We start from the raw sequence: 24,222 nt of genomic DNA, 5'->3' as shown, positions 1-24,222 counted from the left end.
GTACGCGAACAGATGCATGAAACAGTGCAATAAAGATGATATCACGCGCGCAAATATAATAAAAAAACACATTTATAGATGTAATAAACTATGCGAAATCTGATGATACATGCACGAAATTTATTAGCGTTCGATTAAAGGGCTCGTAATGCGATAGAAACAGTTTCGACCCAATTCTCTTTCTTTCTCTTTTTTTTTGTTATGAATTAATATAATTAATATATTTTACAACATTATATTTCGCTCTTTAATTTATGCCGAAAATACATTTATTATCTTAAATATTTATTATCATAAATTATCTTAAATTTTTTATTCGTTTTCCAATATTTAGATAAAAGCCATGATATAAATATATAATTCTGAATAGATAATTTAAACCAATATGATGCGCGATGAGCATGTTTTAAGCTACCAGCGCGATAAAATTATTACGACAATTTGGACGATTTTTTATATTTAATACTGGCTTAGACAGAGACGGAAAGGGACCACAAATATTACTATCTTTCACAGTCGATCGCCTCAGGTGCATCCTCCAAGGCGATCAACCGTGACAATCCTCTCAACATTAAATTGCAATTGCCCGCAATTGATCGCCTGTGTGGCGAGCAAACGCGGTGAGCCAAGATCGTGAAACATCACTCTTATCACCAACGTTCGTAGTGGCGATACCTAAGGGAAGCCCTAGCGAAGAAGGGATCGCAGGCAAGAAGGCCAGACCCGTTGAAGTAGTAACCGCCTCTGGGGAGCACGAGGACCCCAAAGATCGCCACACTCGCTATCCAGGTAGTCGACATCACTGCCACACAACCCTGCCGCATGTAATACTGTGTCAACATAGACAGAAAACGATCACTCTTTTTCACCGATACGCCAAGCACGTTATAGATTGGTGTATATGTGTGTATGTGTATATACCTGTATATGCCTATTTGTATGTCTCTATGCAGGAGTTTGTTTGCGCACATTCCGCATTTCATGACATAGTATATCTCGTGGATTGTTTATTTAAACGATTACTGCGTGCCGTTTTTATCGAAAATTTCAGAGCGAATATTGCAAATCCCCAATCGGGGACATATGTTTCGATCAAAAGTCTAAAATGCTATATGTATTAAATAAACAAATATACGGCAAACTGTAGACACACCAACATATGAATATATTTGTGTAATTTTATTGCCGATCAAAGAAAAAATGTATGCAAACAATCTCGTGTTTAAAATTTTATTTTAAATATTGAAATAAAGCGTAAAGTAAAGGAATATACTATAAAGTATTTTGCTAACTCTAATTCGATCTTCAATATGTTCTTCGAATATATGCCTTAAATTAGATGTATAAATATTTAGATTAAATATTTAACTTAAATATTTTCATATTTTATGAGATATTAAATTTATTTAATTATTAAACGTAAGAGGAGACAAAGTATAAGAGAGAAGAAGAGAAACTTTTTATAAAGTTATATGCGTTAAATTTTTGTAAGATATTTTTGTAAGATATTTGCTTGGAATTAAAAAATTCTACTAATATTGAAAGTTATCGATTTTCAAAATATCGATTCCCTCTATGTTTTTAGATGCATTGCATCTTTAACGAACTCACTTTCCACCTGATCAAATCTCCCAGAGCAAATAAAGAGAGCTCCATGGAGCGGTTTTATCGACGGTCCATTTTTATGGCACAAACCCGATGTGTTAAGTATTATCGAGATTAGGTGAAACTCGTTCTGATCTCGAAGAACGATCAGCGGGAATGACACTCGACCCTACTATTCCCTGAGTAGGAAGAATCGACGCTTGTTCAATCTTTTATTTTTGTTTGTTGTCATAGATATGAAAAAGAAAAAGAGATCAGTTAATTCAAAAATATTGAAAACATATTAAAACATATTAAGAAATGTTGTTGAAATATTACACACAAAGTTCATTGGTGAGAGCATAAAAATATAAGAAAGAACAAACTTTTATTCCGAAAAATGTAATATTTATTATTTGAATTATATATAAATAATTTAATATTATATTACTAATTTAATATTATAATATTGAGAGATCGTATAAAAGAAATCAATGTAAATTATGATTACACGTAAAAGTCATATTTATAATTATAATGACATTTAAAAAAATATTTACGTAGATAATGGAATCATGCATAATATAGACGCATTCTAGATTTTATGAGATGCATAAAAGTTATGAGATGCATTCTGAATTGTGAACCAATGAATTATGGATCTGTGAAAATATCGAATATATTATTGACTTGCCCATAAGAGCTAATATTCGTTGCATATTGTAGTAACAAAGAGATAAAGACAAAGTTTTGCTTGACAAAATTTGACTTTGAAATATGGTTGAATATTATCAAATATAGATAAAGTTAACATGTGTGAGATTCTGTTTCCGAGCTAACATAATATAATAGAACAAATGCAAACGATAATATAGGAATAAAATTAGTTTTTTGTATAATAATTTTTTTTATTTTCTTTTGTGTGTGTGTGTGCGAGAGAAAATATAATATAAAATTAAAGAATGAACTAAAAAAATATTAAAAATATTTTATTACATGAAAAAGATTTATTGTTGTTTTTAGAAAAATAGGAATAAAAAAATACACTAAAATTTTAAAATAAAATTTCAATTTCCGAAATTATTAAAAATAATCAGGCAAAGGATTAAAAAACTATCGTAATTTAAGAAAGAGGAAAAAAGAGAATATTAAATTCATGAAATCTCTCGAACTTGATGAGAAGCAACAGTTTCTACCAATCAGACATAAAAAAGGCGCGAGAACTGCTAGAATTCGATGAGCGAACGTTCGATAGGCGGAAAATTACAGAATGAATAGAAGACATGATTCAGCGATTCATCGGACTTCTTGCTATTACCTCTGATTTTTATATATTTTATATTCATTTTTTTTATTTCAATGATTATGCAAGTAGAAATTCTATTATAGCTTTGTTGTATCGTCTGATACATTTATCGTGAAAAAAAGAACGAATGAAAGCATAACATTGTTAATATGAATGTAATTTACAATAAAAAGTGCATATTTTTCTTGTAAATATAAATATGTTTATATGCATTGTATACATATGTTTATTGTAATAATATAAATCTTCATCTATATATTCATGAATATTTATATTTTTAATAATAAACCGAATAAAATTTTAAACTGACACTCGATGAATAATATTTGAAAAACGCAACGTTAACTTTAATATAAAAAAATAGCAATTAACATATATGTAAAAAAAATAGAAAAATATCTGCGCAAAAAATTACTATTTAATAAAAAAATTACAGCGAAATTATAGTAAAATTATCAATGTCAAATATACATGTTTTTGAAATGGGAAGAAAAATATAAGAACGTTCAATATATTAAAAGGTAAATAAAACGTTCAATATGGACATGAATCGCATTCTTCGAGATATCGTTGATAACTTTGTCACTCATACATATATCAAATGGTTTAGAATTATTTTTCATTTAATTTTTGCTTTTAAATTTAAATAATTTTTTTTCTGTTTTCCTTATTAATTAAAACAATCAATAATCAAAACATTTCCAGTCAGCATTGATATTTTAGTCTATCTCTCTCTATTTTAAAATAAATTATTTATTTCTAACTAATTGAAAATTTTTTAGTGATATGATAATTTTAAATTATCTTATATACCTCAGTCTTCACATAGGTTTCGTTTCATTTATGCGATTCATTGTTATGGACGCTGAAATAGAGAGATACGCTATAGGTGAATGAGAGGCCGCGATGGCACTTTGCATTCTGATGCGCTTTTAAATTTCCTCTGAAATTCATTTTGACGCTTAAGCCAGGGTAAACCGACGCGGGGTAATCCAAGCTTCGACAAACGGCAGTGTGAAACCACAGGTATGTTATGGCCCGCGGGAAAAGATCTTTCTGATATCGCTTGCAAACTTTGCAGTTGCCATGCTGCAAAAGTTGCCTTTAAAGTAACCGATCGAATCGCCTTTGTTGCCGTTCGGAAGGTGATGCACAATTACTGGATTATAACTTGATCCGTGGTAATCGACAGGTCTAAGTTTCAGAGCTAATCTAACGGATTAAGAACTTCCCAGCATGCGTTCATAACTGGTTTTCGTAGGCTCCATTTTTAAACTCTAAGAAAATATAAAAAAAAGATGTAAAAACCATATCTTGCAATCCGCACAATGCTTTCCTGTCTTTCTCCCTCCCTCCCCTCTTCTCTCTTTCTCTCTTTTTCTCTTGAAATATTTTTGCGAATAGATTAATGGTATAACTAATATAACTAATATATATAAAGATATATAAATAACAATTCTCTTAATTTTACTTTATTTTATTTTATTTCTATAGAGCAGATATATATTTGTATAATTTTTATGTTTTTTACTATATTGCCAAAACGAAAAGAATTGCTATCTATTATTTTTATTTCATCAGTGAGTAGCGTGGGATATTCTACAGCCCAAAGAGACTAAAAGATTATTTTTTAAAATAGCATTTCTATTCTTTTCTGTTGAATTCTCTTTCAATCATTTTTTTATATCAATGAATAGCTCGTATGTCTGTTTGTCTGTATTTGACGTACCACCATAGAATATACACATAACTGCATAATATATAATAGATATAGGATTAACAAAAATATATACGAGCTTTGCGAGCATGGGTTCATCAGAGTATCGATTTTTTAGTACTTTTTCAGGTATCATATAGTGAGAAACATTTTCATCTTTTCAACTTGATGATCGATAAATAATATCAGATTCTGTCTTATGAATAAACTCGTTGTTACAAAAATAATAAAAAATATATTTTTATTCTTTAAACTCACACAATAAATGTATTGTTTATACTTTCATATTATATTTATGAATAAATAATTGCATCAAATGAAATGATTACAACTAAATCAAAAAGTGATTTTTATTCTCTTACAAATTCAAAAGCTTCACGTTTCAAAATTCAGATAAGCTTTACACATAAATATCGTTTTTATTGTAATTATTTTAACGTAAAACGACAGTTGTCCGCAGTCAATCAATTGTTCAATCTGTTTTATCAGATATTGTATTTAACAAGAGCAAATTTTCCTGTCGATAGATCGGATGAATCGAGAGAATAAATTTCCCTTTAAATAGGTTATCGTTTGAAACCGGTTGTCATTTAATACAAAGTTTCATTTGAAATAGTCATATAGGAATTCCATTTGGTCCTACTGTATAGTTCGTAGATTTCATGCCAAATGAGAAAATTTGTATATTATGTAGTATATTATATATTTAGACATTACTTGAGGAATTTTTAACATGTTACAACGTAATATATATAAAATATTATCTTCTTCTAATATACATCTATAATAATTAAATGTGCAAAATTTTATCGAAATAAAAAAAATAAATTAAACATTCACGAAATATTTTTCATATATAAAAATAAAAAAATATTTACTATTAAATTTAAAGAACTGATATTTCAAAACATAAATAACTTATATAAATATTTGTTTTAGAAAAAAGTTGTAATTTATTTTGATCTAAACAAATATTATCGAAAGGTAAATATATAACAGAGATATTACGTTAGTTTGATAATTGATGAATGAATATAGACAATAAACTCACCCTTTTAGAAGAATGCTTGTGATAGCGATGAGGATGTAACATGCAAACGTAACGGTCGATTGCCATACAGACGAGGATAACAGCACTCTGTTGAGTCAAAGCGCCCCTAAGAAGTGCCTGGAACAATAAAAGTTTCCGAAAGAGCAAACGAGATTCTGTTGAGTGTCGTTCTCTCAATCTTTTCAGATAAAATAACTTATAACTTCCTGGAAAAGTGCATAGGTCGAGTTACGAAAAGAGTCGTTGTTAGATGACAAGTTTTGATGATTTCAAGAGAACATCGAGAAAACCAACTGTACTTGCGTTAACATTTCTCATTATGTTCTCTTTATAGATTTATAAATCAGTTAAACATTTCTTTTAATTTGTTGAAAAAAAAATAAAAAGGGATGTATTTCTTTTCTCTGCATGAATTTATCAAAATAATCAGAATTTTGCGGTTATATGACGAACGGCAGCTTGCGGTGTCCCGTCGATATCACAACGCTTTGCGGTATAATTTTGCTTCCATTGGAATTTGCTATTACTGTTCCGATTTGAGAGCGGCCAGAGGTAGAATTTCATCACCTAATTAATTATCGACTGAGATATAAATTTAATTAACATAATAGTATTATCGATTATACATTTACGCTTTTTGTATAGACGTTACATGCAATTAATTGTATGAAAAATCGTTTGTGAACTGTATAAAGTTTGCGCCGAGTTCCCGTACTGTAATTAAATGTCGCGCCCGAATAAAAAAGAATCGCATTCATCACGACGTAATGTTGCTTCCGCGCCGTTGCATCTGCCTGCGAATTTTAATTTGCGATTAAACAATATGACGTCGTTTTTTTAAGTCGCGCGCATGTTGACACTACAAGCAAAATTAAATTAACGCATGTTAATTGCGGCGAAATCGTGAAACAGATCCCAGAAATTAATAACAAACATTATCACCAACGGCAGAATGCAGTTAGCTTGTTCAATTTAATCTGAATTTTCTCAACGTTAATAACAACTCTACCGTTTTTGTGAGAAATTTGAGAATGTATAAATAATATATAAATTTATATTACTAAAATATATTTTAATTGGTTATAATATTTTCTGTAATAAATTGAAGGGGAAAATTGCTTTTATATCAAAAGAAGACTTTTTATCAAGAATTTGATACGAAACTCCTGACAAAATGTGATTAATTAAAAATTAATGATTATTTCTTCATATTGCACAAGTTGCTTGAAACCAATATATAGGTAACAATGTATCGATTATGAAGCGCGTACTGGGTCAATTTATCGTAACACGGTCATCGAATGTACTGGCGCTAATTCGTTCTCCGTACATGCTTTACGGGAAACTGAAAGAAGTTGTGAGAAGCCAAGTGAGCAAATTGTTAACATCATGTAGCCAACTCATTTACCTAATTGAAACCGACATTTACGATTGTACCAGGAGAACCATAATTGCAACTATAAAACATATATTATATTACTATTATATTACTAAGAAATTTAAAAATACATAAATATATCATCTTCTCTTTTAGCGAAACATTACTTTTATAAACAATTTAATTGTTATAATTAATGATTGACAATAATTTTGAAAATGCAATGTGATATAAATGAAAAAATAGCAATCAAATTATAATTGAATTATAATTTGAATTATACTCAAATTATAAACAGAAATTTCAAATATATATTCTGTCTTTTTTTATATATCTACATAAAACAATAAGTTATTGTTATAATGAAACACAACTAGTACATGAAAAATTTTTAAATTTGATCAATTTAGATTTTCCTGCATGTAAACATTTTCTTTGTTTATTGAAAACAAGACTGAAAAAAAAGAAGAAATAATAAAATTCATTTTTTGAAAATTATTTATATATAATATATATTATATATATTTATATATATTTATCGAGATAAGTATATAAAAGTTATTTTCTAAATTGTACAAGTATAAAAGTGGTTCTTTAAATTTATCTTGTTTCCTTTTGATCCTGTTAAAGTTGATAGGAAAAAGAAAAAGTGTACATGCTTTTTCATAAGGAAAAAAACTTCATACGCTACAATGCATGTCCGCTTACATATAGTATATATCATCAATTCTATATTAGATAATTTCATATCTATCTATTATCTGTACTATATCAACCCTATCAGCTGTCATTTTCGAGCTCGATATGTCCGGCTCGATACATCGGACTGCTTTGAAGCGGGATAGATAGGATGTAACAAGATGTACACTATCGTGATTCCAGACACGTTCTATTTTGTAGAAGCTTGGCGAGACGAGGGAAAGAGACAGGAGGAAAGAGAGAGAGAGAGAGAGAAAGACATATATACGAGAAAGAAAACGATCCCAACGTCGCGAGCCGCCGAAGGCGACGGTGTGATTCGATGAATCGGTGATGTCAGTGTATCCATAAGGACATAGTGATGTGAGGGTACGCGAGCGTGTACCAAGTATAGTTTAAGATGGTTGCCATGGTGACTGTTGGCTTACCGCCAAGAGAAAGCTCTGATAATCTGAAGAGGCCAGGATCGGATCTGGCCTCATTTCGAGCCATCCTCGAAACACTCCCGGGAGACCTTAACCGAATATTTTCACCACAAACTAACTTACTCGATCTTGCCCTCAAGCAACCGTTAACCCATCGCGGGAACCGTCGTCGTCGTCATCGTTGTCGTTGTGGTTGGTCTACAGCGAGGATTTTAATGGAACATCACGGCTAACTTTTATTTGGCCGCGACCGGAATAATTGCATTTGTATAACGAGTTCGATTTCTTCATTTGTGAGACGCGAAAGAACGACGAGCGCTACATCGTGATTTCGTGGAATTGCATTTGTCTTAGAACGATCTTGACCTGATTGCGAGCGCGCATTCGGCGAACGCCCGGTTTTGGTTGAAATTCGGTGCCGCGAAAAGTCGAGCAAACGCTCAATTGTAAAAAATTCCACAATGTTAACAGGAAAATAATGTCAACAAGGCAGCATTAATTTTCGCTCGAAGATGGTAAATCTCAGAGATTTATTCCTCTTGCATGTGCACGCATGTCACTGAATCTAAAATATATCATCGCCGTATCACGCACGTGAAACGTGCCGTATCTCTCATAGAAATGCATGATCATTTCTATCAACACGATATATATTCTTCCACACTCATCGCCAATAAATGAAACGAGCATTGGTATGGCAATGCACGGTTGAGGCGTATATGCGGAGGGAATTGTAGAATATTAAATTTGCAATTGTATTACTACCGCGACGGGTAAAAATTTTTCAGGTCAGTTTACGCCGTGAAAAAAAAGAAAATGTTGCCACGAAGTAACGAGCAGCAGCAACGTCGTAGCTTCGATAACATCGTAGTTCGTTCTGCGGACAAGTAATGACATTATGCAGCTAAATACAGGTAGCGAGCGTTGGGAAATTTACCAATAGAAAGTCTAAAGTTCGTTTTATGAAACCATAATTAGCGAACGAACTTGTAACAGAATTCTATCGTTCATTCTAGAGGTAATATATTAAAGGAAAAAGATTAAATTCTGTACATGTATTTAGGCAATTTTTCAATGATAATTATCAAACTTTCAATGATAATTATCTTCAAAATAAAATGCTCGTTTTTCATTTACACTAAAAAATGTTTTAAAAATGATATATAAAGTACACAGAGAGATCATTTCAATTTTATTCGAAAAGGGTCTGAGATGTGCCATTTAGGAGATATAATGGTACTTCAGATGTGTATCATAGGAATACAGAACTAACAATTGTAACATTGTAACATTGTAACGATTGTCTCCAGTGATCTCATTTCGACATGAGCAAGAACAAACCTGTGTTAGTTTATCGAAGTTTACGGTTTGGTTTCGAGCGGATATCTGAATACACAAACCCGTCGCGGAGCCGTCTATATCCCGGGGTTATCACGTAGAGAGAGAAAGAGACATGAGAGATTTGTTGCCGCTAAGAATAGGTTCTATGAATATCGAGTGGCTAGAGACGATCTATCTTGGAACAGCGATTTACGTATCATTTTTACGCTTTTTTTCGTAATGAAATGACACTGTAATCGACTCGTTCTCAATTGTGTAACTGCGGACGATATCGGAGGTGCAGTAACAAACTGTCGAATCTTATCAAATGTACAATAATTAATAGGAATCATAATAGTAAGAAACTCTGACAATTAAAATACATCACGTTAACAGCTTATGTTATTTTTGGACAAATTCGGAGAAAATATTGTCTCTTATAAATATCTCTATTAAATATTTATCAAATTGGACATTTTGTCATGGAATAACTAATAATTTTTAATAATTTTAAAATTCAAAATATCAATCGCAACAAATAATAATGTATGGACACAGTCGCTTTTATATCTCCGATAATTATAAAAAGTTAAAAAAACAGATTGGTGTTAATCATCCATTTAATGGCAAGTATTGCAAATTGTAGGATTAATGATCAGTAGAGATCGAAACAGTCGCTTTATTCTTTTTATAACAAAATTGTTTCAAAAATTTGAGATTTTTCAAATAAATTATGATATAAGTAATATGTTTTCCACAAAATATATAAATATAACATAAAGTTGTTCCCCTATGTATTTGTTACCATTTATTAAAATGTCCATTAGTCGAATAATATGTCGCAAATGCATTGCCGACGCAATTAAACATCGATATCAATGCAATATTTCATGTAATAACTCGAACGTTATTGCACGTTAACCATGAGTAGATACGGATGCTCTTTCGTCTGTCGTTCAAATTGAACGAATGGATCACAGGTCACCCGTGACCGCAACGGAATATTAAACACTATTAATGTTGAATGCTAATCGTTATAGGTAATGTATAAGCTATTAGTTGGTTGCGTTTATGAGTTCGATCTAGTTCGAGTCACAATTTGTGCCGGTGCGTCAATTCGACGAAATAATACGAGACCATAACTACGACCATGCCGTTAGTTGCATCGCTTTTATTCGTCGATCACGTAAAGTTTTACACGTTTAGAACTTTAGTTGTTTCCACGTTCCCATTCTCGCTTGCCATTGACGTGGCACACCATCAGCACTATCGTTACCTCCTGCAGAGTTGATAGATTCGCACAAGCTTCTCTGTGAATGGTGTTACCTTACTTCGAGTATTATCGTTTATCGAGTATTGTTAATGATTTCGCGGCTATAATCATGCATTTACAATAATATGTCTTTTTTAAGACCAGGAGAATTTCAAAAATTCTCAAGATACTTTAAGGATATATTATATCGTACATTAAATATAAAAGAAAATGGCAGAGGTCGAGGTGTAGCAGTGCATATAGGATGTTGTATCGTACGTGAGAACGATTCGAGAGCACGAAACAAGACTTCGCTTACAAACTAGAGGAGTTAACCGTCCGCCGTTTCACTTGAGAGAGATATACGGTTCAAAAGACTGGAAATAAGAAATGCACATCCCAATATGTTTTTAAAACAAGAGTATTCGTACGTAGGAATATCATCGTTATGGTGTTATGAAATTCCTGTTGTGCAAATCCTAAGATCTCAACTTAGCATTTCGAGTTGATAGTTTTCGTAAAGTTTTATAGGATTATCCGCAAGAAATCGAATTTGAATTGCATCTCTATGCAGCTGTTACATATTTCCGTCATACGTAGTATACGTGAGATTTAAAAATATCTTATCAGTATCGAAATATTTTGTAGAATAAATATACATATCAATGTCAAATGATTTGTGATATATTTTAAAAAATTGAAAATTGTTTTTATGATGATTAAGGTACATGTTGCAAGCATATATATATTCTTCACGTAATATTATAACTACTTAATCTTTGCTTTTCTAATTATCAAGAATTTTTTCTAATTAGCCAACATCTGCGTCCCGTGTCTGTTTATTAATTTTCTGCCATCTGCTTCCTCTCGGCTTGATCTTATTAATTGTATCATATTTCTACAGAATTTGCGACCTATTTTCAGCTACGTAGCGAAAGTTGCTTTCTCGGCGTTTATTAATTCTCTTTACTTAGTTTCTACGTACTACCATACCGTTATTTTTTATTTTTTTTTTGCCACTTACCATCTTATTGCTTCTCACACGCATATAATGCCCCTTTTTAAAATAATTGCGAGAAGTGAAGCTATTTATTATTAAAACACACCTTGAATATAAATTTTCTTAGTTTTAAAGGATTCTTTTTATTTTGAGAAATTTCACAAATTGTATAATGTATGTGAATTTTGATTAAAAAATGAGTTTTCCTCGATTTTATTTTTTAATATTTTATACACACACATTATTGCTCCATTATAATTTTTAAAATTGAAATATTTCTCAAAAAAGTTTTAAATATATTTAAAATAATTACTTAAAATAATTACTTGTAACAAATTATATTTTACTTATTTCAAAATGCTTGATCGACTTGTTCCACTTAACTTTACGATCGCAATTTGCATAAAGATTGCCTCATTTCTTTACTCCTCTTGAGTTGATAACTGTATTTTACACTATATCTAACACTAAATTTATATACAGTTACAAAGTAACAACTAACGAAAGCGACGTAGCGTAAGAATCTTGATAGCATGCACATTATGCATGTCTCTAGATGCAAACCCGAAACATCGGAAGACATCAACATTTTAGATAAGAAAAATGTATTCCGATATAATGTGATATATTCCTATTATATGTAGTTAGATTTTTATCGGCAAAAATGTGATAAAAATGATTTATTGTTATAGATATGGCTGTAACTTACAATATTTAGATTAAAGTGACATCACTATCCATCATATTAAGTAATGATGATATATTTTTATGTTTCACTAGAGAGAGTGCTATATATTATAAATATGTTGTTTCTTTATTTTACCTTTTCTACAAAATAAAATATCTCAACACAAATGAATTAATAAATATTTATTTCATGTTTATTAGATATGTAATCTGCGTTAATTTACGTAAATTACGTAATTAATTTTCCAAGAAATTAGTAATGTAAACGAATTATAATAGATTGGATGGACTATACTATATCTGCTTAATGCGGAAATTTCTGTTATAATTTTCTCATTACATTCTAAATTTTGTTACTAAATTACTAAAACTTGTGTTATTACCTGAACATTTCTTCAGAAGGATTATAACGTGTTCTTCATAGAAGTATCTCAAAGTTAATTAATAATGTCATTATTATATTTCAAATAATTAACAGATAGATTATTTCAGATAATTAACAGATATTAACAGACATAATGGTTATTTTACAAAATATGTTTTCATCTACTATTAAAAGAAATAAATTTTATTCTAACATATTATTTCACAAGCATTGAAATGCGTGATAAGCATCGGCTATAAATTATGTACATATGGTAAATTTGCATATAATTTTATGTTTACTAATTTCCCTCCCAAGAACATTACGACAATTTCCTATTTCGGCTAGATAAGCAAATACGACGAAATTCGGGGATCTACCGGCGGAATAGCGCACTTTGGAGTTTAGCACGTGCGAAATGAAGAAATATACGGTCACAAATCAGGCTGTTACCTCAGAAGATGGCGTAGAGAACGAGGAAGGGGTAGGAGGGAAAGGTGCAACGCGTAAAGATTATCGCCAGGAACTCCGATAACGTCGCAGCCACCGACTGGTGGAGGAAATAGCGGAAGAAGTGCCGGCTGCCGGAAGCGCAGCCGTGAGTTTCAAACGATAATAATTTCCTGCCAAGCATCGCGAACACCATTCCAAGATTTCCTATAAATTCCTCGATTTCTGCTAAAGAAAAGCTGTCGAGATACGCGAGGTTATTGAACGATTTTTTAATGCGTAACGTCATAAGAGATATCGTAATCTCCAATATTATATATAGTCGAGGGAACATTTATTACGGTGCAAGATATAAAAAAATGACGCGTCACTACATAATCGATACATTATCTATTTTATGTTTATGCGATATTTATTTTCTATTAATTTTTCGTGATTAAAGTCAAGTATAATAACAAACGTCGATTGCTTTAATTGATTGTATATAGCAAAATGTGATAGTACGATAATAAACGAATATAAATTTTGAATTACAAAATATTGCTATAATATATTGCAATAGTTACCTGAATTTGACAGACAACTTCTCCATATGGCCAGCATCCGTAAACAGCTGGTAAGAAACCGAAAGGTGTCACTAAAAGACCAATCGCTAAGTCGTTACTCGCTAAACTCGTCAGCAAATATCTGGGCTGAAAGAAAATTGAAGAGAACCTGTTGATCGTCTTGGTCACTGTCAGTGGACATCGTTATACTAACGGTTGAATTGCTGTCAGTAATGTCACGCGACATGTGAGCTCCATTACGAAGCATGTAGTAAGAAGAAGTATCGATTGAAGAGTCGATTGATTTAACGAAAACTCCATTTGAGCGAAGTTTGTATTTAGGAAGAAAAAACTGTTAAAAAATCGGCGACCGAAAGTCTGGAAGATTAAGTAGCTTTCCAAAGATGGATTTGATAAATTGTTTGAACAGGCGTTCCTTAAAAATTGTTCAGATGCAACGGAATAAATGTTGCGAATATACAATACAGCGAAAAGTAACCAGTCTGTATATTTAACTTGCTAGATTTACATATTTATGAGGAAGAGAAGCGATGAATGCTACGGAACAACATATTACACACTGAGCTCTAATAAATATATTCTTAATTTTACATATTACGACACCATCGCGGGTCACCGGAAAGCTTTAATTAATCGAGTAGACGGAAGATGGAACATTCTCACGAATAATGTCTAATTTTTTTGCGGCCATTGTCATTAGTTTCAACTCGACGGTACTCATTTAGAATCTAGAAACATGACCGTCCCGTATTTCGTGCAGTTAACCACTTCGGACTAATTTACATAGCAAAAAGAGAGAAATAGAGAAAATACTGTGGTGGACCCTTCCATCAAAGCTATGAATTATCGCGCTGACTAAAATCTTCATACATTCACATAACTAATATTTCACTCACCATAATCCTTCTTACATAGAAAAGACACATACAAAACAAATATTAATATTAACTTGCTTATTTCTTGCTATTATATCCTTTTTAGCTAATTGAACTGAAACTTTACTTTTACTGAATAATCTTTGATTTTATCGATTTTTAAAATAAAATTTCAAAACAATTCGTGCTAAATTTTCTAAAATATTTTCTAATGAGATTTATAAAGTTTGAGATTATTTTTTGATATAATATTTCTAGAATTATTATTTTACAATAAAAAAACGTGAATAGTTAATTTCTTTTAATTCATATTCAACAAGAGAGAAATCTTGTCAAGAAGTCCATTGTTAGAAGTTCATTGTTAAAAGTTACGTGTAAATCTATCTGCACATGTAATATGATTTACTTACCTGAGCATGTATGTACTTGCTATATCGCCTGCTATTGATAACGCATATCACGAGAAGATTGGCGCACAGAATACCAAGACTTAGCAGCAATATTAGCGTAGCTCGTATCAGTTCTCCAGGACCTGGACCTGTCCAAGCAGCTTCGGACGTGCCGCCTCGCCAACAGCTGCTGTTGCTCAGTGATGGTGCTAGCAAGATTGTCTGTTTGTGTTCCATTGTCATCGGTTAACCGCTTATTTCCCCACGTGACGGTGCTGAATCTCCAGACGAGACACCCGTGTCTCGTTCGAGGCACGCGTACTTTGTACGTTTCTAAGTGACCTTTCAAATAAGATATGATATTTATTCATTTTATAATTACTTACCCATAAAACACTTAATATTTATCTAATTATTGTATATATAAATTTTTAATGCAATTTTAATGAATATTTAATGAATATTTTATTTTAGCAAGTTGTTTATTATCACAAATATACTATCGCTTATATTGTAGTAAAATTTCTACGAAAGATATTACAATAACAAGCTGACAAATAATTTCTGCTTAGCCATTAAAAATATCGTCTGCTTTCTTTCTTGGAATAAGCGAAAAAGGAAAGTTGAAATTTATTTTAAGAACGAATATTTCTTCTCCCAATAAAATTCAACGGTTGAAGAGTTTTAAGGGGAGAAAAAGAAGATGGGGTCGACGATCAAATATTGCAACGAACCTTTCATCCCTGTCGATCGCGAGTTTTCGAGAACCTGCCTCGCTGATAGCCAACCAGTTTTTTTAAGCACTGCTTCTTCATCGTCGAGAGCTTCGAGGATCTGCACGATTGCGAGCGTTTGAGCGCGTCTGATGACGCACTCGAAAGACCAATCGTGACTCACGAGTCGTCCATGCGCATCTGAAAAGCGATGCGTGACTTCGACCTCTGATAATGCACCCTTACCGCGCGATGCATCGCAGTTTGCATCCACCGCGTATACGGACGTGCGGACGGGTCGACGAGCTCTGTAAAGAGAGAAAAGATACGATCTCGGATAAAAATACTATAAAATTCAATTTACCGCCGGCTGAATTTATGTTCTCTCTACGCGCAAGTTGCAAAGTCGGACCGGAGGAAAGTTCTACTTGACAGTTTGCAAGCTGTCGCGGTTGCTTTGCCGTCTACGTATCAAGTAAAATTTATGACAAGATAAGACGAAAACTTTATTTTAAGCATACTCTAACTGATAAATTTCTTGGTAAGTAAATCTCAGCTGGAAGAAGGAGAAGTTTTCGGGAGTGGCGTGTATGCGGAGAAAACAATATCTTTGCATCTTAACTCAGAACTAAAAGAACTAGGATGAACAATACAATGATAGATTATATACAGAGGAAAATGTAAATTATTGGGGTATATCATGTAAAACGTAAAGCGAAAGTTAAGAGAGAGAATTCGATTTTACCTATGTGTACATTAAACAGTAATTAATCTCTAAATTCAACAATCACTTTTTGTGTGTCTATTAGTGATCTAATACTGTAGAGAGCTCTCTACGGGATCGCAGACTGCGTTTCAAACTCGTATGTTTCCGAGTTTGCAACATTTTATTTACTCTTACCCGCAATATCTCCAACAATCAAGCGTACGGACGCATCCTGCCACGTTTCCGGGAATTTTATTTGTACCGCGTAAACGAACGAAGTCGTTCGTCCGCGAATCCGACGTTGATCGATCGCGAGCGTCAATTCCGTTCCCGCCGATGGTGAATCGATGATGCGTTACATATTACGCCGAAGCCGAATAGATCTCTGCGAGTTTATACGGATCATGCTCTTCCGTAATAAGCTTAATTTCTCGCGAACTGTCAATAATTAATTGTAAATCCGTTGAACGCAGAACATTTTTCGTTCTGATATATACATGTATATATATTTTCGCGATTAAAATTCAAAAGGATCTGTTTGCAACGCGTACGCGTTAAAATGGTAAAAATGGAAAAATTAATTGGATCTCAGCAGACTAGGAATCAGGCTTTGCTGTTTACCACGAATTTCGTTGAAAGAGAGTATGTAGTTAATACCATCCGTCTGATTTTCAGATGATAATTAATGTATTGGCCCCTTGCGAATGCACGAGCATATAATTCAAAATTAATGTGGCATTAAGCGGCTTACCGAAATAACTAAAAACCTAAATTGTTAAATGGATTTGATTTTATTTGCCTAACAGTGTTGTGATTTAATAAATCAATCATTTATACCATATTGTTTTACTATTATATTTACTATTCCGCTAATTGTTCAAAAGCTCATTAACAATATTTCAATCAGCGATGTATTATTAACTACATGCTTAATTTTATAATATCATGTCGTATGAGTTAATACATCAATAATAATAATTTCCGAAAACACAGAAAAAAATTTATATCGAATTTATATCGAGAATTCAAATTTAAGAAAGAGCTAGGTTATTAATAAAGCTGAGAAAAAGCAGGAAAAAATTACGGATAATAATATTATTTGTAAAAATATAATTTAGTTTAAGAAAACAAGTCAATTTACATAATCATAATTTACATATACAAATATTTTATTTGTTGTTCATCAATATTTTCATATTTTACAATACGAGCAATAAATACGCAATTATTTGTGAAATACGTACATTTTAATACACAACATGTAATAAAAACATTGCGGAAATATAAATATTTATTGTTATATGTTATGTTTGTACAGTACATTTATTCTCCAAGCGACAAATATATAACCGTGAACGTTTTACTGGTGAAGACATTTTTCAAAATGAAAAATCCAAAAACTGCAGTCAAATTCGCCAGCAGCCCGAATATGATGTTATTGTTCCCTCCAATTGAGAGTAATGAATTTTGGTGCGCATTATCTATTTACGAGTATAATAATAAAGTATATAAATTTATTTATAAATTACGTCGACGATTAACGGTATGTAAATGAAGAATCAGATAAACCATCAATGGTGCACATCTGAGAGCGAGAATTATTATCTTCTCGAAAAATCGAAAAGATAATTAACGATTTGCGTCTTTGGCGATATTAGATTTTGATATAATTAAAAAAATAAACGCCTCTTGAATTCATCGGATATTCCTTTCTTTCATTTGCGCCTTCGTGGGATTCTCTCTTCGTTCTTTTCAGTAATAATTCGACAGATACCGTTCTGCCGTTAGAACCCGCTCTATTCACGAACGTATTCATACCTATTATTCGCACTGCCGCTTTAGGCTCTGCTCCCGTTATTCGATTTGCATTTATCGAGACAAAAATGTGGCGGGCGGTGTGCGCCTTTATAACGCACGCTGCCAACAATCTCTTCTCTATAATAGCTTGTTTGATAAAGCACTCTATAAAAATATTTACAAAAATATCTACAAAAATATCATATTTCAAAAGATCACATAAATATTTTTATTTCAATGAAATAATGAATAAAACACATATGCGACACTCATGTTTTTCTGTCTCTTCAACGTATCTTGATCATTACAGAAACCAATCATTTTTAATATTTTCACAGATTCTGCTTATTAAAATTAATCTATTCTACTTTGTTCACTGCATCTAATAATTTGATGTTAATATGTATTTTTGTGTTTATATGATAGGAATTGTTTATTCAAAACATGCGACAACTGATTTGTTTACCGAGAAAAATGTGCTCATGTAGTTGTGGCACTCAAGACTTCGATTTCATTTACTTGATGCGCAATCAATAAATAATGTTGACTTGCCAGCTAGTCCCGTTTTCACGCTTGAATAGAAAGGCGAATGGAATGGAAACAGTCTCGTATCCCATATTCACGCACGTATTCAGGTGTATAGACTAACATACGCTTTTGCATTTTCCACAAGTAGATTTCGCGCGATCGATACATCATATACTTTACGCACACGTGCTCGCTATCGGCGAATAAAAGTAAGCAGCTTTCGTATAATTACATGAATAAACATCGCATCGTTGTTCATTAAAATAACACGCGAGGCAGACTCAAAATTCCCCCGCATACGACGATTAAACTCGGATATTCGCAAAATATTTAATGTAGAGAGAACATTGTTTTTTGTAATTTATTAATTTCCTCAGTGTCACTAGTTTAAATGTTCGTACATGTATATATGATATTCCTATTTGCAATGATAAGTTATGACGATAATTGCAAACGACCTGGCAAAATTGACAGAGTTGCGCGTAATGATGCGGCAAATTTTAATGGATCGAGTTAGATCATCCGCAATATTGCTCACGATAATCACAAATTTCAGAATCGCACGAAGTAAGCCAGGATAAAGCTTAACTCGCGAAAAATTTTCCGCCAATGTAAATATGTACAAATCATTAAATGGATTAATTATAACTAGTGACATAAAATGTCTGATATATATTTATATTTGACTTTATTCGTTACAGTCTATTTTTCTCCATTCCACTTTTAGTCGTTATAGTCTATTATTTTTCTCTCAATTCGTTTTTATCGATTTTTTTTTAGTATTGTTATTGTGTAAATCATAAACGTGATAAATGTGGTAAGCGCGTTCATTGTGCAATAAACTGTTCGCGAAAGGATAAAATAAAGCTGTTACAAAATAAGCTCAAAAGTTTCATTCTTGCAGTGAGCGTAATATATTTCTTTTCTAAGGTACATTCAAGCTTTTTGAAAAGTTCTTCTTTCTTTCATGTGGGATTATACAGCATATCATTTGCGAAAACAATGTTGGTCTTACGTGAAGTCCACAGAATATTTAAGCACCGTGACAAAGTAGAATATTCCAACTTACTGACGCTATCAGCTTTCCCCGCTTTACGTACTTACGGAATAATCTTCTACTGTTATCGCATCTTACTTTACGAACTTTTCAATATCGTCCCCAACATATTTTTATAACAAAAATAATCTTCAATTTTATGTTCCACTTTTAATCACTTTTCATCACATTTTTAAATTGTTATTTTATTTTTAAATTTTTCATTATATTTATGTTTTCAAGTTTGAATTAAGTAACGTATCGAGTTATAATCGATTACTAAAAAAAAATTCAATTCTTCTGATTCTCTATTCTTTCTTTTATTATTGAAAGGCAGCAATTGCAATCAATCGTGTACAATTCCGATAGGAGCGATAAATCTAGACCTACGAAGTGATAGCACAATATAGATGTAACATGTGCAACTGACGCAATGAGAAGAAATCTCAGAAGGAATGTAACTTGCCGTTTCCCTGAAGAGTCTGCAACTCAGTTCGTTACAGTTGAGCGACATGGAACAGATAATAGTGGCGTATACTGATAAGTCGTGTAAGTTCGTACCGATTTCGTATCCCGAGAGTAGTAACAGCAGCATCAGCAGCAAGACAGCGTGGATTCTAAGAACTTTGTCGACTCAAACACCTCTCGCAGTCACTTGGCTGATAGTAGCAAAGTGGAATACGACGAAAGTACGACAACGATAGAATTGCTTTGCGGCTTGCAAATGGGATTAAATCGGGAATGGCTTCATTATGTCAAAATCTTTCACCCACCCGTAACGAAACTCGCTGCGTATCGACAATCTAGTTTCCACGACGCCGGATGCATTTAGATGGAGAAATTAAGATTTTTTTCTTGAAGTGTTTATTCCCCTTTTGCCGATTCACGGAATGTCATAATATGTCCGAATATGTCCGTCATACATTGAATCCACCTATGATCATAATAATGTTTGCCTATCCATGGGATGTGCTCCGCGAAGTGCATTCTAGCGTAGTTCGATCGGCGTACATAACGACTTACGATGGTCGTTAGCTCTAATGGTGGAAGACGGAACCGTGCAGTAAGTTTTTTTTTTACTATCTCTCGTGGTGGCTTTTCTATAGCCAGGATATATTGTCGTCTATGGATTTCTAAAGAATATATACTTTCGCTCTTTTTTTGGAACGACTACACTGAATCGGAATATATTATCGCGTTCACGATCATATACATATATATACGATCTTTTATAATATTCTGTAACTTCCACTCTATTTTATCATATTATTAATTTATAACTATATTGGAATTAATTGCTGATTAACAACTCATCTGATTTATAACAATCCTTTTATTTTTTATTAAATTATGATAAGCATCATTAAAATAATTTTATTTCATTCAATTATATTGCATGATAAAAACATACAAACATACAAACGTGTTAAATAAATCATAATATTATATTATTTGTTCTCTGCTTAACGAAGCATTCATATTAACTAAAGCATTTATTTTATATACATATAAAATTAATGGGCACATTTAATGACGACTCTCTTTTTATATTTATGAACTTTTCGAACATTTTCATCAAATATGATGTTTCTTTATAAATTTAAACACAATATATTTTTTGGTACAATTTTAATTTTTGATTAACTTTAAGGACTACTTTTTTTAAATGTTTAATGTTAAATATCTAATTAATCTTTAAATTAAAACTTTACAGTCAAATCATCTTGAAATTAACAAAGAAATAAGAAATTTTTTGTACTTATATATATATATACATATAATTCTTTTTATTTCAAAAATATTTTAATTTGCAATATTAAACGACTTTATAATTATGCTTGACTTTAATTATCATAAAAGAATCTTTGTATATTCACAAGCTTTGTATATTCACAAAGCATTCTGTGCATATACCAATTATCTGATGAAAGATGATATCTTTCCTATATAATTCTACCTTTCTTTCGCCACTACTATGGATGCAAGACATCTCTATTATTTACGTCACGATATGTACTTTTTTGTATTTTTTGCATTTTTTGCACGATGGCATTTCGCGAATCCGATACCGGAATACATCAAACAGCGATTTGATAGCTGTATATTGAGACGTGTTATATTGTAAGTAATTAAAATCGTTTTACATATATCTCTCTTTTTAAACAAAGACTCGTTAAAATGTGCACGTACGCGAATTCTATCGTATATCGGCAACAATCAACTTTCACGTTTTATCAACGTATCGACAAGTAGCAATGTGTTAATATTGCCAAGTGAGATATATCTCGTGACCGTCTCTAAAGATCCAATAAAAATACTCGTCTGATAGCGAAATTTTTCTTTTAAAAGAGAAACGTGTTGTGCACAACACTACTACGTTAATTCGTCACTGTCGGCCGGGAAGGTACTTGCTGACCCCATACATCTCTCTTCATAAAAGAAGTAATCTGGAAGAAAAAAATCTTACTGCAGAAGAGATATCCATAAAAGTGGTGTCGCCAAATCCAGCTTCGTAAAACGTTTTACCCCCCTTCTTTTTGCCGATCCTCGGTTAGGAGCGGCCGCGCGACAAAAAGAAGAGTCGTTAGTTCCGTGCGAAATAACCATTTGTTATCCCCATTCGTTTCATCCCGCGGCCATATCCGGACTTCCTTGTTGACGTGTTTACGTTCATAGGGACTAGCGCGTCGTCTCGAAGGGACGGAAATGAGTTTAAATACCGCGCTAGGATGATCGCGCTGTATTAGAACTAGAGATGAAAACCCAAATTATAATGTTAAGAAATTCTGTATAGTGATTCTGATACTGATTCCGAATATTAGATATTTAAATTGCATAATTAATTTTTCTTTAATATTACATTGTAATGCATTAATTCTCCTATTGTATAAAAGCTACGCGTAAGAAAGAATTATATTCTCGAGATTGGAATATCAAACCATTTTTACTGAAATTGTAATCGCGAAATCTTTTATAGCATTTTTAATAAAATTTATTTTAATAGGATATAGGATGAGATTCACTTGTTCATCTTTTTTAGAAAGAGAAGTGGTTTTTATCAAAAATCCCAAAAATTTTGATAAGTAATTCGGGTAGTTCCATCCATTGAATAATTATATTTTTAACTTCGGTAACGGTCGAAAATGCGTTATCCATATTGAAAATAAATTTTTTTTTAAGATTAATAATTTTTAATAGAACATAATACTTTTTATTGTAAATTTGGATTATATACAAGAAAATAAAAAATTTAAATTTCTTAAAGTATATTTTAATTTTAAAGTAAATTGTGTGTATTTTAATTTTAAAATATTTGACATTATTAAAATTTTTACTATGATTGTAAATTTTAAAAATTTCTGATTTCTGGCTACATATACAGGGTGTCCTAGACCACCCGTACACCCCTTTTCTTTCAAAAACTAAGCATTTTAGAGAAAAATGTTTCAGACAAAAGTTGTTTGGTTTCGAGGGGGCCATAAGATGGTACCATTGCTTTGACCTTGAAGAGTCATTTGAAGGTCACGTGAAGGTCACTTCAATTTTTTTAAATGGAATACCCTATATATTTTTGCACATTCTTGTAGCTCATCTCGAGAGCTTTCCAAAACACTATAATTAAGTTAGTTTTCATTAAGTACTTTCCGAGTTATGAGGCTTGAAATAATTTCTTAATTTTACGTAAATCATAAAATATCTTGTAAAATATTCATTTTTCGATTATCTTACCTTAATACTTTTATGTACAAAATAATGAGAGGAATCAATTGGTGTAAAAGAAACACAGTTATTTTTAAGAAAAAATATGTAATTGTTAATTACAAATTACATATTTTTTCTTCGAAACAACTATGTGTTTTCTTTACACCAATTGATTCCTCTCATTATTTTGTACATAAAAGTATTAAGGTAAGATAATCGAAAAATGAATATTTTACAAGATATTTTATGATTTACGTAAAATTAAGAAATTATTTCAAGCCTCATAACTCGGAAAGTACTTAATGAAAACTAACTTAATTATAATGTTTTGGAAAGCTCTCGAGATGAGCTACAAGAATGTGCAAAAATATATAGGGTATTCCGTTTAAAAAAATTGAAGTGACCTTCACGTGACCTTCAAATGACTCTTCAAGGTCAAACCAATGGTACCATCTTATGGCCCCCTCGAAACCAAACAACTTTTGTCTGAAACATTTTTCTCTAAAATGCTTAGTTTTTGAAAGAAAAGGGGTGTACGTGTGGTCTAGGAAACCCTGTATAATGTCAACACAATCAACAACAATTGTGAATAACTTTGACGGAAAGAACGGAATACGTACTCGAAGATTATGATATTCACGAAAGCGATCAACACGATTTCAGGACTCTAGGACGGT

The 24,222-nt window shown here is 31.9% G+C and overlaps 1 protein-coding gene across 1 annotated transcript in view; it reads right to left on the bottom strand.

Moving 5' to 3' along the window:
- Positions 1-15,402, bottom strand: part of LOC145967456 (trace amine-associated receptor 9) — a 37,646-nt gene extending 22,244 nt beyond the window's left edge. The window contains exons 1-4 of the mRNA XM_083092370.1: positions 15,085-15,402; positions 13,800-13,925; positions 5,659-5,775; positions 676-830 (exon numbers count right to left, since the gene is read on the bottom strand). Of these exons, the coding sequence (XP_082948496.1) occupies positions 676-830; positions 5,659-5,775; positions 13,800-13,925; positions 15,085-15,306 (620 nt within the window). The 5' untranslated portion in view covers positions 15,307-15,402. The remainder of the gene's footprint in view (positions 1-675; positions 831-5,658; positions 5,776-13,799; positions 13,926-15,084) is intronic.
- Positions 15,403-24,222: the final 8,820 nt, after the last annotated feature.

Source organism: Camponotus vicinus, unplaced genomic scaffold, assembly GCF_025532165.1.
Source record: "Camponotus vicinus isolate PSW18456_S1 unplaced genomic scaffold, iyCamVici1.0 SCAF_1, whole genome shotgun sequence".
Classification (NCBI taxonomy): domain Eukaryota; kingdom Metazoa; phylum Arthropoda; class Insecta; order Hymenoptera; family Formicidae; genus Camponotus; species Camponotus vicinus.
This window is presented reverse-complemented; position numbering and strand designations above follow the sequence as displayed.